General features: G+C 42.6%; 1 protein-coding gene across 13 annotated transcripts in view; it reads right to left on the bottom strand.

The window, feature by feature from the left end:
* The window catches only part of DPP8 (dipeptidyl peptidase 8), a 78,389-nt gene that overhangs the window by 17,146 nt on the left and 44,935 nt on the right, over window positions 1-16,308 (bottom strand). For 12 of the 13 annotated variants that reach the window (XR_001881320.1, XR_001881319.1, XM_017851186.1 and 9 more), the window contains 3 exons: window positions 8,590-8,742; window positions 8,197-8,332; window positions 5,613-5,758 (listed from right to left, as the gene is read on the bottom strand). Coding sequence is in view for 11 of the 13 variants with exons in the window: in XM_017851186.1 (XP_017706675.1) it covers window positions 5,613-5,758; window positions 8,197-8,332; window positions 8,590-8,742 (435 nt within the window). In the remaining 2 variants the exon portion in view is untranslated. The remainder of the gene's footprint in view (window positions 1-5,612; window positions 5,759-8,196; window positions 8,333-8,589; window positions 8,743-16,308) is intronic. The other variant, XM_017851188.1, reaches the window with a different exon arrangement.

Genomic DNA, 16,308 nt, shown 5'->3' with positions numbered 1-16,308 from the left:
TTTAAGTCATTTATTTTAAATTAACTTAAGTCTTTTCATGTTTATGTTGCTTCCTGCTTAACTTCACACTCAAGTTCAGGGCAATTACTGAACAACCGTAGGCTTTAAAATTCTAACTTAGATATTAATTACATACAAGTGAATCAATCCACCCAATATAAAAAGTTACTAAACTGATTATTTCTACCCTGAAGAACTGTGTTATTCGAATGACAGTTACAAGGACAAATAAGAAAAACTTTTCTCCCATCAGACATCAGACATGACTGCTGCTTGGCTTCCTCCACTGGCTACCATTACCCTTCAGAATAAGTCTACATGGCCCTTGAGATCTTTGGCTACCTCTGACCTCATCTCATACCATTTCCCTCCATGTGCACTGTACTCTAACCTTATTGTCAACACTATCAAGTTGGTTCTAGTCCCAGGAACTTGACATTTACTGTTTTCTGTGTCTGGAATGCTTTTCTTTCATATCTTTTGCATGGCTCATTCCTTGTCAATGTTTGTAACCTCAGGAGAGGTCTTGCCATCCCCTTTCCCAGCAAATCTTCATAGAACTTCCATTATAAAAAGTCATACTTTTAGGCCAGGTGTGGTGGCTCACACCTGTAATCCCAGCACTTTGGGAAGCTGAGGCGGGTGGATCACCTGAGGTCAGGAGTTTGAGACCAGCCTGGCCAACATGGCAAAACCTTGTCTCTACTAAAAACAAAAAATTAGCTGGGCATGGTGGGGAGTGCCTGTGGTCCCAGTTACTCAGGAGGCAGAGGCATAAGAATTGCTTGAACCCAGAAGGCAGAGAGGTTGCAGTGAGTCAAGATCATACCACTGCACTGCAGCCTGGGCAGCAGAGAGAGACTCTGTCTCAAAAAACAAACAAACAAAAATCATACCTTTTTTTTTTCTTTGAAGAGATGGGGTCTCCAGGCTGGAGTGTAGTGGCACAATCATAGCTCAGTGCTGCCTCAAATTCCTGGGCTCAAGTAATCTTCCTGCCTCGGTCTTCAAGTAGCTGGGACTACAGGTGTGCACCACTATGCCTGGTTAATTTTTAAATTTTTTTGTGGAGATGGGGTCTCACCATCATATCTTTTTATGTTTGCTTATTATTTTCCCTTTATGGTCCATGAAGTGGAACATTAGTCTGACATGTTCACTGGGTATCCTCACTGCCTAGAACAGTACCTAGTACATCACAGGAACTTAATACCTGTTTGCTAAATGAATGAATGAAAAAGAGAAATAGGAGAATGTTTTTTTTTCCATTTCTACCTTGGGAAGAGGGTGTTTGGTGGGTAAAGGTACCTGTATTTATTTATTTACTTAAGAGATGGTGTCTCACTCTGTACCCCAGGCTGGAGTATGGTGGTGCAATCATAGTTCACTACATAGTTCACCTCGAACTCCTGGGCTAAAGCAATCCTTCCACCTCAGCCTCTGAATAGCTGGGATTAATATGTGTGCCACAGCACCTGGCTAAAGATTTGTCTTTAAAGGGAGAGTGCTGAAAGAAGAAATACTAGGCAGAGAAGAACACAAATATGAACATTTAAAGAAAACCACCTCACTTCTTTGTCTGCTACCATGTATAGAAGATGGTCTCAATTGCTTGATATGAACACTTAAATATACTGCCTTTCGGCACTGGCAATCCAAAAGTCTCCTTCAGTATCAATTCTTCAAAACCTGTGTCCTGTTATCATCTAGCCTGATCTCTTTGCACTTTTATTTGCAGAACTGTGTCTGGCACATTCTAGGAAATATTGTAAGTATTTGTTACACAAACTTTTGTTTTTTGATATGTAGTCTTGCTCTGTCACCCAGGCTGGAGTGCAATGGCATGATCTCAGCCCACTGCAACTTCAGCCTCCCAGGTTCAAGCGATTCTCATGCCTCAGTCCCCGAGTAGCTGGGGTTACAGGTGTGCACCACAATGCCCGGCTAATTTTTGTAATTTTAGTAGGGTTGGGGTTTCACCATGTTAACCAGGCTGGTCTCAAACTCCTGACCTCAAGTGATCCGTCCACCTCAGCCTCCCAAAGTGCTGGGGTTACAGGCATGAGCCACCTCACCCAGCCGTGTCAAATAAATGCTTAGAAACACAGCTGTTAATAAAGGAGAGTTTAAGGAACTGATCCTTGATAACTTTAGTGGGAAATATCTGTTGTTTTTCTTGTATTTCACTCTTTTCTGACCTATAGAAATTGCTGCCTTTGGTGACAAAGTAATTCACTTCACGTTATGAATTGTGACACTGTTGCTGTTCCAACAGATTTCCACTTAGACGTGAATACACACCAAAGAACAGTTTTGACCACATGAACATCATACTCTTAAAAGATTTAAACAAATTTTACAATGTTATTGAGTGCTATTAAAAGACCTAGTCCTATATTAGGGAGTCTCTTCATAATTAACCCAAATNTCCACTTAGACGTGAATACACACCAAAGAACAGTTTTGACCACATGAACATCATACTCTTAAAAGATTTAAACAAATTTTACAATGTTATTGAGTGCTATTAAAAAGACCTAGTCCTATATTAGGGAGTCTCTTCATAATTAACCCAAATGAAGTCATTAAACAAGATGAATGATCTTCCAAGAGGTTGAAGGGACAGGGGCACTATATCATGTGAAATCTCATGGGAAAATCTCCCTGCAAATTGAACACCAGATTCTTCTTCTTTTTTTTTTTTTTTTTTTTTTAAGATGGGGGTCTTGCCCAGGCTGGTCTCAAACTCCTGGGCTCAAGTAATCCTCCCACCTCAGCCTCCCAAAGTGCTGAGATTACAAGCGTGAGCCACCACACCAGGCCAGATTCTTCTGTTTCTTCCCTTTTGACACATGGTCTCACTCTCTTGTCTAGGCTGGAGCGCAATCACATGATTACAGCTCACTGCAGCTTCAAACTTCCTGGCTCAAGCAATCCTCCTATCTCAGCCTCCCAAGTAGCTGAGACCACAGGTGTTTGCCACCATGCCCAACTAATGTTTTTACTTTTTGTAGAGATGGGGGTCTCCCTATCTTGCCATGCTGGTCTCGAACTCCTGGGCTAAAGTGATCCTCCTGTTTAAGCCTCCCGAAGTGCTAGGATTACAGTCATGAGCCACCGCACCCAGCCCAGATTCTTCTCTGGCCTCATCAAATTTGAATTTTTCCCAAGAACATTTTGAGAAAGAAATCAATAAATCATCCTAACTCACCTATAGCTTTTCAAAAACCACATGGTGAAATTCACTCATAGTCTTTCAAATATGACTGTTCGGTAAGTGCAAAAAAGCATAGCTGTACTGCATAAAGTATTCTAAACAATTAATTCTGTTTTGGCTGGGTGCAGGGGCTCACACCTGTAATCCCAGCACTTTGGGAGGCTGAGGTGGGTGGATCACCTGAGGTCAGGAGTTCAAGACCATCCTGGCTAACATGGTGAAACCCTGTCTCTACTAAAAATATAAAAATTAGCCAGATGTAGTGCTGCGCACCTATAGTCCCAGCTCCCAGGAGGCTGAAGCAAAAGAATTGCTTGAACCTGGGAGGTGGAGGTTGCAGTGAGCCAAGATCGCGACACTGCACTCTAGCCTAGGCAACAGAGCGAGACTCCGTCTCAAAAAAAAAAAAAATTGTTTTAATTGAATTGGCTAACCTTTTTTAAATTATGGTAAAATATATATAAAATTTACCATTTCAACCATTTTAAGCATACAATTCAATGACATTAAATACATTCATGCTGTTGTGTAACCATCACCATTATCCATTTCCAGAACTTTTTCATCACCCAAACAGAAATTCTGTACCCATTAATAACTCCCGGCCAGGCACGGTAGTTTACACCTGTAGTCCTAGCACTCTGGGAGGCTGAGGTGGGTTGATCATCTGAGGTCAGGAGTTCGAGACCAGCCTGGCTAACATGGTGAAACCCCGTCTCTACTAAAAATACAAAAAATTAGCCGGGCGTGGTGGTGCACGCCTGTAATCCCAGCTATTAGGGAGGCTGAGGCAGGAGAATTGCTTAAACCCAGGAGGTGGATGAGGCAGTGAGCTGAGATGCTGCCTCTGGAAGACAGAGTGAGACTCTGTCTCAAAAACAAACAAACAAAGAAACAAACAAAGAAACAAAACACTCAAAACACTCCCCATCCTCCTTCCACCTAGTCCCTGACAACTTCTATTCTACTTTCTATCCCTATGAATTTGCCTATTATAGGTACCTCATACAATTTGGTATGTAGATACATTTCCAGATACTAAATAACTGGGTGTAATTATTAATTATAAAGGGTATTACTGAGTCTAAGGATTGTATTATGAAAACACTGTAATTATATTTTAATTTCTTCCAAGGCTCAGTGTAGGATATATAATCAAGAATAAACAATTTTAAAATTTAGCAATTAACCAATACACCCATCCAAAATATATATTTTTTGATGGAGTCTCGCTCTGTCACCAGGCTGGAGTGCAGTGGCACTATCTCGGCTCACCGCAACCTCTGACTCCCTAGTTCAAGTGATTCTCCTGCCTCAGCCTCCCAAGTAGCTGGCATTACAGGCACGCACTACCACGCCCAGCTAATTTTTATATTTTTAGTAGCGACAGGGTTTCACCATTGTTGGCCAGGATGGTCTTGATCTCCTGACCTTGTGATCTTCCCACTTCAGGTCCCAAAGTTCTAGGATTACAGGCGTGAGCCACCGTGCCTGGTCAAAACATTTTACTCCAATAGTCAAAGTAGTTACTGAACAGTGATTGGCTAATACTTAATCCAGAATAAGGAAAATCAAGGTATAAACTTCTTACTGTGCTAAATAGTAGTGTAACAGTTACCATAACTAGCTGATAAAAATATTTTAATTTGCTTGAGAGATACAGCTTTAGAATGAAGAGGAAGAATTTATTAGGCTACCAAGGCTTTCTGAAAATATCCGTTAAGACTGTTTTTATTTACCAAGACATTTAATTATTTCATTTTATTTCCCAAACAAGTTTATCTACATAGAAAGCAACATATTTACCTACTGACATGAATACCCCACTCCTCTACACAGAGTTATAGTCCACACTGCAAATTAAGGAACTGACTTAGTGGCAGGGTGCGGTGGCTCACACCTGTAATCCCAACGCTTTGGGAGGCTGAGGTGGGTGGATCACTTGAGGTCAGGAGTTTGAGACCAGCCTGACCAACATGGTGAAATCCCATCTCTACTAAAAATACAAAAAAAATTAGCTGGGCATGGTGGTGCATGACTGTAATCCCAGCTACTTGGGAGGCTGAGGCAGAAGAATCACTTGAACCTGGGAGGTGGAGGTTGCAGTGAGTCAACACTGCACACAGTACTTCAGCCTGAGCAACAAGAGCAAAACTCCATCTCAAAAAAAAATAATAATAATAATAATTAGTGATTTATAAATTAAACCTCTAACAAAAAGCAGTTTCCTGACCCCCTAAACTGAATAATTAGAATATAAGCTACAGACAGTCATTAAGAGCAAATGCCCAACAATGCTCAAAATCTTAAACAACAGACTAGACATTTAAAAAACAAAAGATCTAAAATACATATGCATATGGGTGTATGTATATATGTATATAAATATGCCCACCTGAGGACCACCATATATGAACAGCACAGTTGGATATTTCTTTCCAGGCTGTAGATCATGAGGCTTGTACAGCATCCCATACAATGTAAATCCAGTAGTACTTTCAAAAGAGAAAATTTCTGGAGGGGTATAGTCAGGAAGAGGACCTGTGAATAGGTAACATACCACAGTCTACAAAAGAGTTCTTATGGGAGTGCTTCAATCTGGGAACAAGAAAGAAGATATTAAAAGACAGCCCCTCCAACACAAACTAACCACCCCTCTTTCAGATGATAAGCTAGAATTTAAGCAAGAGTATATTCATCTTTAAAAACAAAACTAGGCCAGGCACGGTGGCTCACACCTACAATCCTAGCACTTTGGGAGGCTGAGGTGGGTGGACTGCTTGAGCCCAAGAGTTTGTGACCAGCCTGGGTGACATGGCGAAACTCTGTCTCTACAAAAAAATTAAAAAATTACCCAGGCATGGAGGTGTGCTCCTGCAGTCCCAGCTACTCAGGAGGCTGAGGCAGGAGGATTGATTGAGCCCAGGAGGTTGAGGCTACATTGAGCTGTGACTGCACCACTGCAGTCCAGCCTGGGCGACAGAACAAGACACTGTCTTGACAACAACAAAAACCCACCATATAAAAAGCAACAACAAAACAAACATATCAAATTATTTCAGAAGCAGACACAGAGTGTTGTCAATAATCCTTGGAGCCTAGGAAACGTCTATGTAAAGAACTATACAAATACTTTATGCTCAATGTAACTTATTGTTGGTTAAACCATCTATCTGGTTAGAAACAAATAAAGCTGGGTAGGGGGTGAGGGAAATTATTAGTCAATTTAATTTTCATGGTAGGTGACCAAAACATTTGCTTCTGATCATTAGAAAATAAGCCTAACCAGAACTCAGAAAAAAGTCATCATCAGTTTGGTTCACCAAGGCTATACAGACATCTCCTAAGTGTCTGTGTACAGCGGATAATTTACAGTCTAGGCAGAGATCATCACCATACTACAAATTCAGATTCTGCTTATGGACATTAAAACACACATATTTTTTCGTTCTGTACTAATTTCTCTTTTTTTTTTGAGACAGAGTCTCACTCTGTTGTCCAGGCTGGAGTGCAGTGGTGTGATCTCGGCTCACTGCAACCTCCACCTCCCAGGTTCAAGTGATTCTCCTGCCTCAGCCTCCCAAGTAGCTGGGACTACAGGTACCCACCACCACGCCCAGCTAGTTTTTGTATTTTTAGTAGAAGTGGGGTTTCACCATGTTGGCCAGGTTGCTCTTGAACTCCTGATATCAAATGACCCACCCACCTCAGCCTCCCAAAGTGCTGGGATTATAGGCATGAGCCACCACGCCTGGCCTAATTTCTTAATCCCTTAGCAGAAATAGTGAATTAGTAAAAATACTAGAAAAAAAGATTGGGGATTAAAGTGAATTAGAGGATACATAAAACCAGTCCATTCTTTTTTTTTTTTTTTTTTTTGAGACAGAGTCTTGCTCCATTGCCCAGGCTGGACAGCAGTGGCGCAATTTCAGTTTACCGCAACCTCTGCATCCTGGGTTCAGCAATTCTCTTGCCTCAGCCTCCTGAGTAGCTGCGACTACAGGCGTGTACCACCATGCCCGGCTAATTCTTTGTATTTTTTCAATAGAGACAGGGTTTCACTGTGTTAGCCAGGATGGTCTCGATCTCCTGACCTTGTTATCCGCCCACCTCGGCCTCCCAAAATGCTGGGATTATCGGTGTGAGCCACCACGCCCAGCCTAGTCCATTCTTTATGTTTAAGAAATCAAACATTTTAAACAGATAATTCAGTGTTTCTCTCATTCCAGAGAGAGCAAGTGTTCTTTTATTAAGATGGCCATTACAAGTGCTTCAAAAGTTTAAGAAAGCTATCAGCTGGTTATTCTCCAAAGCTGCAGCTTCCTTGCTCAAAAAGTCTTACCAGTTCAGAATACTATTATCTTCAAGTTCATTTGTTTACCTGAGAAATCATCAAAATTTGTGAATAAACTGTTTCCTAGCTGATACCTTGACTATTTTAATCTTATTTTCTTCTTTTTTTTGAGACAACGTCTTGCTTTGTCACCCAGGCTGCAGTTCAGTGGTGTTAGCTCACTGCAACCTCCGCCTCCCGGCTTCAGGTGATTTTCATGCCTCAGTCTCCCGAGTAGCTGGGACAACAGGCACACAGCACCACGCCCAGCTATTTTTTGTATTTTTAGTGGAGACGGGGTTTTACTGTGTTGGCCAGGCTGGTCCAGAACTCCTGACCTCAAGTGATCCACCCTCCTCGGTCTCCCAAAATGTAGGGATTACAGGCGTGAGTCACTGCACCTGGCCTTAATCTTATTTTCAAAAAGGCCTTCCAGACTTGCTCCTGCTTGGAGTGAGAAGTAACCCATCTTATTCAGTAGTTAACAGAACAGGAGAAGTGGGATCTATCAGGAACTCAGCAGCTCAGGGACAGGAAGTGGTGAGAGATGGGAAGACTTGTTCAGGAAATGTGAAAATATGACACAAGTTTAGTGTACTAACATATTAATCCTACTTAACGTCAGGATCGGGGAAAAAAAGAATACCTGCTGAATCCAAAATGGTGGCCCAAAATTCCTTTGTTTTGCAAGCTGGATCATCTTCAGGACTTGATAGCTTGTAAAGGGACACACAGTGTGGATTCTTCTGGTTACTATACTTACTTATAAAGAAGTCACAATGCTAGAGAAGGAAGAAACAATTATATTTTTCCTCAGGGAGGCAGAAAAGGTTATCTGCTGTTACATCTACACTAATGATATAGCAGGAGTATTGTAAGAGACTATTTATATACATAAACAATGTTGAAGTTAAGCTTTTTAAAGCTTTTCCTTAGAGAATTAGGCTTTTGCAGGCCAATTTCACATCATTCAAAAGGAGTATTACATAAGCAGAGAGTTTTAATATGACACAAAACCCTTTTTAAACAAACTTAATACCTGACTGATGCAGCAAGAATGTGAATAGCCACGGTCAGTCAGCCTTGTCACCTCTCCAGGATTTACGTAACTGACTACGTACAGATGATGCTCTAAAGGGGAGTCTTTGGTACCTTCAAAATATACCAGCCTTCTGACTTCATCAACTTGGATCTGACAAGATAACAACAATAACAAAATCAGGGCTAACATGACCTTGGCAAAGCTAACCCCCAATTTTATTTAGAATCACTTGAGTCACTTCCTGACTTACGCCTTTTTTTTTTTGCTGCCACTATTAATAAACCTGAGTTAATTTTGTTTATTATTTATTTATTTTTTAAAGAGTTGAGGTCTCACCTCTGCTACCCAGGCTGGAATGCAATGATGCGATCACGGCTCACTGCAGCTTCAAAATCCGAGGCTGAAGCTATACTCTCACCCCAGCCTCCTGAGTAGCTACAAGCATACACTACCATGCCTGGCTAAGTTTCTAAATGTTTTTAAAGAGATGGGGCCTCACTATGTTGCCCAAGCTGGTCTTAAACCCATGGCCTCAAGCAATCCTCCTGCCTCCGTCTCCCAAAGTGTTGGGATTACAGACATGAGCCACCATGCCTGGTTGTTCATGACTTATAGCTAAGAATAGGTCCTGCCCTGAAGGAAAAAGGACACCTGAGTTACACACTGTATAGTTTCCCATCTGGTCAGAATGTTTGTTTTTCTTAAAATACAAGAATTATTTCCTTAAAATAACACTCTTTATAGGGGAAAAAATACTCTGCTATATTGCAGCTATAGCTATAACAAGATTATAACTAATCTTGTTAAACAGATTACTAAGCCCCACCAACAAAGTTTGATTCAGGATGTCAGAGGTGGGCCCAAGAATGTGCATTTCTTTCTTTCTTTCTTTTTTTTTTTGAAACCAAGTTTCGCTCTTGTTGCCCAGGCTGGAGTGCAGTGGCGCGATCTCGGCTCACTGCGACCTCTGCCTCCCGGGTTCAAGCGATTCTCCTGCCTCAGCCTACCAAGTAGCTATAGCTGTAATATAGGTCAATCATTCATACATACTTGAAAGTCTAATTTTACTATCTTGTACATTTATTAGTCACTGTTATATTATTTTAGGCTGTACTTTTTTGGTCTTTTGCACAATTTGCAAAAGTGTTTTTTCTACTGGGTTGTGGAATAATGGAACTAAATCACAGTTTCAATACTGGTGTAGTTTACAAATAAACATGGATAAGATCTTTTAAGTCTTCATTCAGAACTAAAAAAAACCGCAAGTAAACTCAATAGCTGAATTCACTTAATATTCTTCTCAAATTACAATATGATTTCAACAAATGGCTTTCTTTTATTGTTCCTGTAAATCTTCTACCAGCCAACTCAAACAATGTTTAAGAAAATTTTGGCCAGGCACTTTGGGAGGCCAAAGCGGTATGGGGATCACTCGAATGGTATTTTTGTAAGGAGATGTGTATCATCCTGTGTCTATCACTTGGATAGAACACTAAAATGTACTTTGTAGCTAAATACATAACTAAAATCTAGCCACCTGTGGCCATGCAAATAAATGTTGTTATTAACATGCTGGTGCGATTCTGTAAAATCGTAGAGCAGCCTACGTCGGAGGCTGAGGCAGCTTTAGGAGAGAACTGTCGTGAAACCTGGGAGAGGCGGGGCTTTGCTCGGTCGCGCTCGATGGATCGGCCACTGCACTCCCGAGCAAGCCTGGGGAACAGAGCAGAGCCCGCTCTCAAAAGAGAGAAAATAAAAAAACAAAAAAATGACAAAGAAGGATAAAGGAAGAATTTATTTGGCCGAATTTAGGTTTGTGGCTGGAGCTTGCACCTGCTCGCAATCCAGTCGAGCTTTGGGCGGCCTGCCTGTGTGATTGTGTGTTGAAGGTGCTTTAGGCGTTTCGAGAAGCCAGTTTAGCAACAATATAGGGAACCCCGCTACAGCTGGTGCTACTAACAAAGAGACTGACATCAAACAATTAGCTCGGGCGGCATGGTGATGCATCCCTGTAGTCCCAGCTACTTTGCAGGCTGAAGTGGAAGGACCACTTGAGCCCAGAATTTGAAGCTGCAGCGAGCCATGATCATGCCAATCCACTCCAGCCTGGGCAACAGAACAAGACCCTATCTCAAAAGAAAAAAAAAAACCCCCCTCAAAAAAAAAAAAAAAAAAAAAAAAAAAAGCAAATTTTTTACACAGCAATGAAAACACAGATATATTTCTAAAAGCAGGTTATTTTTAAATGTCTTTCCCCCCCCCGCAGGAAGCTGTCTCTTCATCACTAAACATATTTTTAGCATGCATAAACAGAAATCAACACAGTTGGGATTAAGTAGGCCCATATGACATATACAGAAAGCATACAAATGATAGGAAACAAATATTCATGAAACTTTACAAGTATGTGTTAATCTTTGCAAAAGATCAGGACTCGTTCTGTTTTGACCTAGCAGATGGGAGTCAGGCCTTTCAAAACTAAAAAAATAACCAGTCAATTCCTCACCACCATCGACAGTGGTTTTCCTGTTTCCTGTAACTACTTAACATCCAACGGAAGTATCATAATCGGGTTGGGGGCTTGTTCAACAGATTACTAAGCCCCACCAACAAAGTTTGATTCAGGATGTCAGAGGTGGGCCCAAGAATGTGCATTTCTTTCTTTCTTTCTTTTTTTTTTTGAGACCAAGTTTTGCTCTTGTTGCCCAGGCTGGAGTGCAGTGGCGCCATCTTGGCTCACTGCAACCTCTGCCTCCTGGGTTCAAGCGATTCTCCTGCCTCAGCCTCCCAAGTAGCTGGGATTACAGGCATATGTGCCACCACACACGGCTAATTTTATATTTTCAGTAGAGACGGGGTTTCACCATGTTGGCCAGGCTGGTCTCGAACTCCTGACCTCAGATGATCTGCCCACCTTGGCCTCCCAAAGTGCTGGGATTACAGGTATAAACCACTGTGCCTAGCCAAGAATGTGCATTTCTAATAAGGTCCCAGGTGATGCTGACGCTTTGCACTGGTCCAGCACTTTGAGAACCACCCTCAACAATAAAAAACTCACAGGTGGCTGGGCGCAGTGGCCCATGCCTGTAATCCCAAAACTTTGGGAGGTGGAGGCAGCAGGTCACTTGAGGTCAAGAGTTCGAGACCAGCCTAGCTAACATAGTGAAACCCTGTCTCTACTAAAAATACAAAAAGTAGCTGGGCATGGTGGCATGCACCTGTAATCCCAGCTACTCAGGAGGCTGAGACAGGAGAATCGCTTGAACCCAGGAGGCAGAGGTTGCAGTGAGCCAAGATTGCACCGTTGCACTCCAGCCTGGGCAACAAGAGCAAAACTCCGTCTCAAAAAAAAAAAAAAAAAAATTACAAAAATTAGCCAAGTGTGGTGGCAGGTGCCCATAATCCCAGCTACTCAGGAGGCTGAGGCATGAGAATTCCTTGAACCCAGGAGGTGGATGTTGCAGTGGGCTGAGATCACACCACTGTACTCCAGCCTGGGTGACAGAGTGAGACTCCATCTCAAAAAAGAAAAAGAAGCTCATAGCCTTAAAAGTCTTAAAGCTTTACCCAATTACTGCCATTAGAAATCTTTGGGTGGGTGGCCAGATGCGGTGGCTCACACCTGTAATCCCAGCACTTTGGGAGGCCAAGGCAAGAGGATCCCCTGAGGTCAGGAGTTCGAGACCAGCTTGGCCAACATGGCAAAACCCTGTCTCTACTAAAAATACAAAAATTAGCTGGGCATAGTGGTGGGTGCCTGTAATACCAGCAACTCAAGAGACTGAAGCAGGAGAATCACCTGAACCTAGGAGGCGGAGGTTACAATGAGCTGAGATCGTACTACTGCACTCCAGCCTGTGCAACAGAGTGAGATTCCGTCTCAAAAAAAAAAAAAAAAAAAAAAAAAAAAAACTTTGGGTGGGAACAGTCTTGTAAAAGCAGAGAAGGAAAAAGGTAACTTAAGTCAAAAAACAAATCAAGAATAGAGGGAAAGGGCCAGGCACGGTGGCTCACGCCTGTAATCCCAGTACTTTGGGAGGATGAGGTGGGCAGATTGCTTGAGCTCACAAGTTTGAGGCCAGCCTGGCTAACATGGTGAAACCCCGTCTCTACTAAAAATACAAAAATTAGCCCGGCATGGTGGCAGGTGCCTGTAATCCCAGCTAGTCAGGGGGCTGAGGCAGGAGAATCGCTTGAACCTGGGAGGTGGAGATTGCCATGAGCTGACTTCGCACCACCGCACTCTAGCCTGGAGGACAAGAGTGAGACTTGTCTCCAAATAAAGAAACACAAAAAAAGAATAGAAGGAAGGAAAGGCCAGGTGCAGTGGCTCACGCCTGAAATCTTGGCACTCTGGGAGGTCAAAGTGGGTGGATCACCTGAGGTCAGGGGTTCAAGACCATCCTGGCCAACATGGCGAAACCCTCTCTACTAAAAATACAAAAATTAGCCGGGCATGGTGGGGTATGCCTGTAATCCCAGCTACTTGGGAGGCTGAAGCAGAAATGCTTGAACCCAGGAGGCAGAAGTTGCAGTAAGCCGAGATCATGTCACTATACCAACCTGGGCGACAGAGTGAGATTCCATCCCCACCCCCAAAAAAGAGGGAAAATAGAGAAGAGAGAAAAACAGACCTAACGTATCAACATATCACAAGTAAACATGACATGAAAGAAAACTGATAAACATAGTGGCGAGTAGTAGATGTTTAGGTGGCTCAAATAAGGATCAGATGTATGCAATTACAATTATTGGGGTTCCCTCAGCATTATGTAATGACTCTTATCCTTCAACCATCACATAGCATGAAATTTACATCAGTGTAGCTTTCTGTTTTCAGAACCTAGAATTCCACAATAAGAGTTTTTTCTCAGGTGACAGTAACATCCAAGGTCCTTCAACAGAAAAAAATATTTGAAAACAAAAATAAAACCCCAAAATTTATTTTGATATATAACAAGAAGGCCACGTGAGGATCTCAGTGGAAATGAGACTTTAAAGGTCCATCTTGATACCCTAAAGTGTTTGTTGTTGCTGCTGTTTTGAGGCGGGTATCATTCTGACACCCAGGCTATAGTACAGTATTGTGATCACAGCTCAATGCAGCCTCAACCTCCCGGGCTAAAGCGATCCTCCCCACTCAGCCTCCTTAGTTACTGGGACTACAGGCATGCACCACCATAACCAGCCTGCTTTTTTTTTTTTTTGGTAGAGATGGAGTCTGCCTATGTTACCCAGGCTGACCTCAAACTCCGGGGCTAAAGCCATCCTCTTGCCTTGGCCTCCCAAAGTGCTGCAATTACAGGTATGCCCCACCACGCCTGTCTAATTTAAAAATTTTATTTGCAGAGACAGAGTCTCACTATGTTGTCCAGGCTGGTATCAAATTCCTGGGCATAAGTGATCCCCCAACACTGGCCTCCCAAAGTGTTGGGACTACAAGTTTGAGCTACCATGCCCAGCAGACACTCTAAAGTTTTACTAACAAAACAAACCTGGGGTCTGGATCTTCATTATGTCTCCTTAATCACTTTAGAAACTACAAGTGATTTTTACAGTAGTCAGTAAACATAACCCTTCAATAAATATTCCTGTCAATTTGAGGAAACCACACTTAGGCCTTCACTAAATCCTGGCAGCATACCTCAACTGTATGTGTCACACACACACAGGATGGAGTCCCTAGGGATCTCATATGATCATCCAAGTGACAGCTGCAACAAATGCAAGGTACTTCAAAGAGGCAATTTTTTTTTTCTTTAAAGAATTCACTGAATTGGTACTGAGAATAAAACAGAGGGTAGACTTCCTTCCTTTTCCCTATCAATCTAAGTAAGCTCTGTATAAATGCCCATCACTCTTTGCAGGTGGTGGATTAAAGTTTAAATTTGTGGGGTAAGATAAACAGATGAATGAAAGACAATCACTACTTCAGAAGTAAATGCAATCTATTTATTTATTTATGAGACAGAGTATCACTCAGCCAGGCTGTAGTGCAGTGATATGATCATAATTCATTTGCAGCCTGGACTTCCTGCACTCAAGCAATTCTCCTGCCTCAGCCTCCCAACTAGCTAGGACTACAGGTGTGCATCACCATGCCCAACTAATTTTTTTTTATTTTTATTTTTGGCAGAGACAGGGTCTTATATGTTGCCCAAACTATTACTGAACTCTTGGCCTCAAGCGATTCTCCAGCCTTCATCTCCCAAAGGGCTGGATTACAGGTGTGAGCCACGTGCCCAGGCAGTAAATGCAATTTATAATGTAGATACAAGTAGTCTGTAATAGATTTTAAACTCACTTTTCAAACCATACGCTAACTTACAACTTTTGCTAGGCTCTGAAACTATGAATATGCCCCTTTCTCATCAAGGAGCAATAATACATTTTAAAATGGTGGGCTTGGCCAGGCGTGGTGGTTCACACCTGTAACCTCAGCACTTTGGGAGGCCGAGGCAGGTGAAATGCTTTAGTTCATGAGTTTGAGACCAGCCTGGGCAACATGGCGGAACCCTCTCTACAAAAAATACAAAAATTAGCTGGGTGTGGTGGTGTGTGCCTGTAGTCTCAGCTACTTGGGAGGCTGAGGTGGGAGGATGGCTTGAGCCCAGGAAGCAGAGGTTGTAGTGAGCCAAGATTGTGCCACTGCACTCCAGCCTAGGCAACAAAGTCAGACCCTGTCTCAAAAAAGAAAAGAAAATGGTGAGCAGGACACGGTGGCTCACGCTTGGGAGGTGGCAAGGTGGGAGGATCCTTTGAGCCTAGGAGTTCAAGACCAGCATGGCCAACATGGCGAAATCCTGTCTCTCCTAAAAATATAAAAATTAGCCGGGCATGGTGGTGTATGCCTGTAATCCCAGCTATTCGGGAGGCTGAAGCAGGAGAATTGCTTGAACCAAGGAGGTGGAAGTTGCAATAAGCCAAGATCATGACACTGCACTCCAAACTGGGCTACAAACTGAGATTCCATTTAAAAAAAAAAAAAAAAAAGAAAATAGAGAAGACAGAAAGACTAACGTATCACAAGTACACATGACATGAAAGAAAACTGATAAATGTAGGGGCAAGTAGTAGATGTTTAGATGTAGTAGATGTTTAGGTTTGAGACCAGCCCAGTCAATATATATGAGACCCTATCTCTACCAAAAATTTAAAAATTAGCTTGTGGTGGTGTACAGCCGTAGTCCCAGCTACTCCAGGGGCTGAAGTGGGTGGATTGTCTGAGCCTGGAAGGTTGAGACTGCAGTGAGCCATGATTGTGCCCTGCACTACAGCCAGGGTGACAGAGCAAGACCCTGTCTCACAAAAAAGAAAAGAAAATAACCTTTAGGAACACATCTATAAAAGGGCTATAAAATAAACGAGATTTATAATTTAAACTAAGATTATTTCTTTTCAACAACGTAATTTTAGGCCCTAACTTAGTATTTTAAAAATACTGGGGTTGGGCCGGGCGCGGTGGCTCAAGCCTGTAATCCCAGCACTTTGGGAAGCCGAGACGGGTGGATCGCGAGGTCAGGAGATCGAGACCAACCTAGCTAACACGGCGAAACCCCGTCTCTACTAAAAAATACAAAAAACTAGCCGGGCGAGTTGGCGGGCGCCTGTAGTCCCAGCTACTTGGGAGGCTGAGGCAGGAGAATGGCGTAAACCCGGGAGGCGGAGCTTGCAGTGAGCTGAGATCCGGCCACTGCACTCCAGCCTGGGCAGATC

This window comes from Rhinopithecus bieti, unplaced genomic scaffold (genome assembly GCF_001698545.2).
Source record: "Rhinopithecus bieti isolate Rb0 unplaced genomic scaffold, ASM169854v2 scaffold_31548, whole genome shotgun sequence".
Classification (NCBI taxonomy): domain Eukaryota; kingdom Metazoa; phylum Chordata; class Mammalia; order Primates; family Cercopithecidae; genus Rhinopithecus; species Rhinopithecus bieti.
The sequence above is the reverse complement of the archived record's forward strand: the minus strand, read 5'-3'. Positions and strand labels throughout refer to the sequence as shown.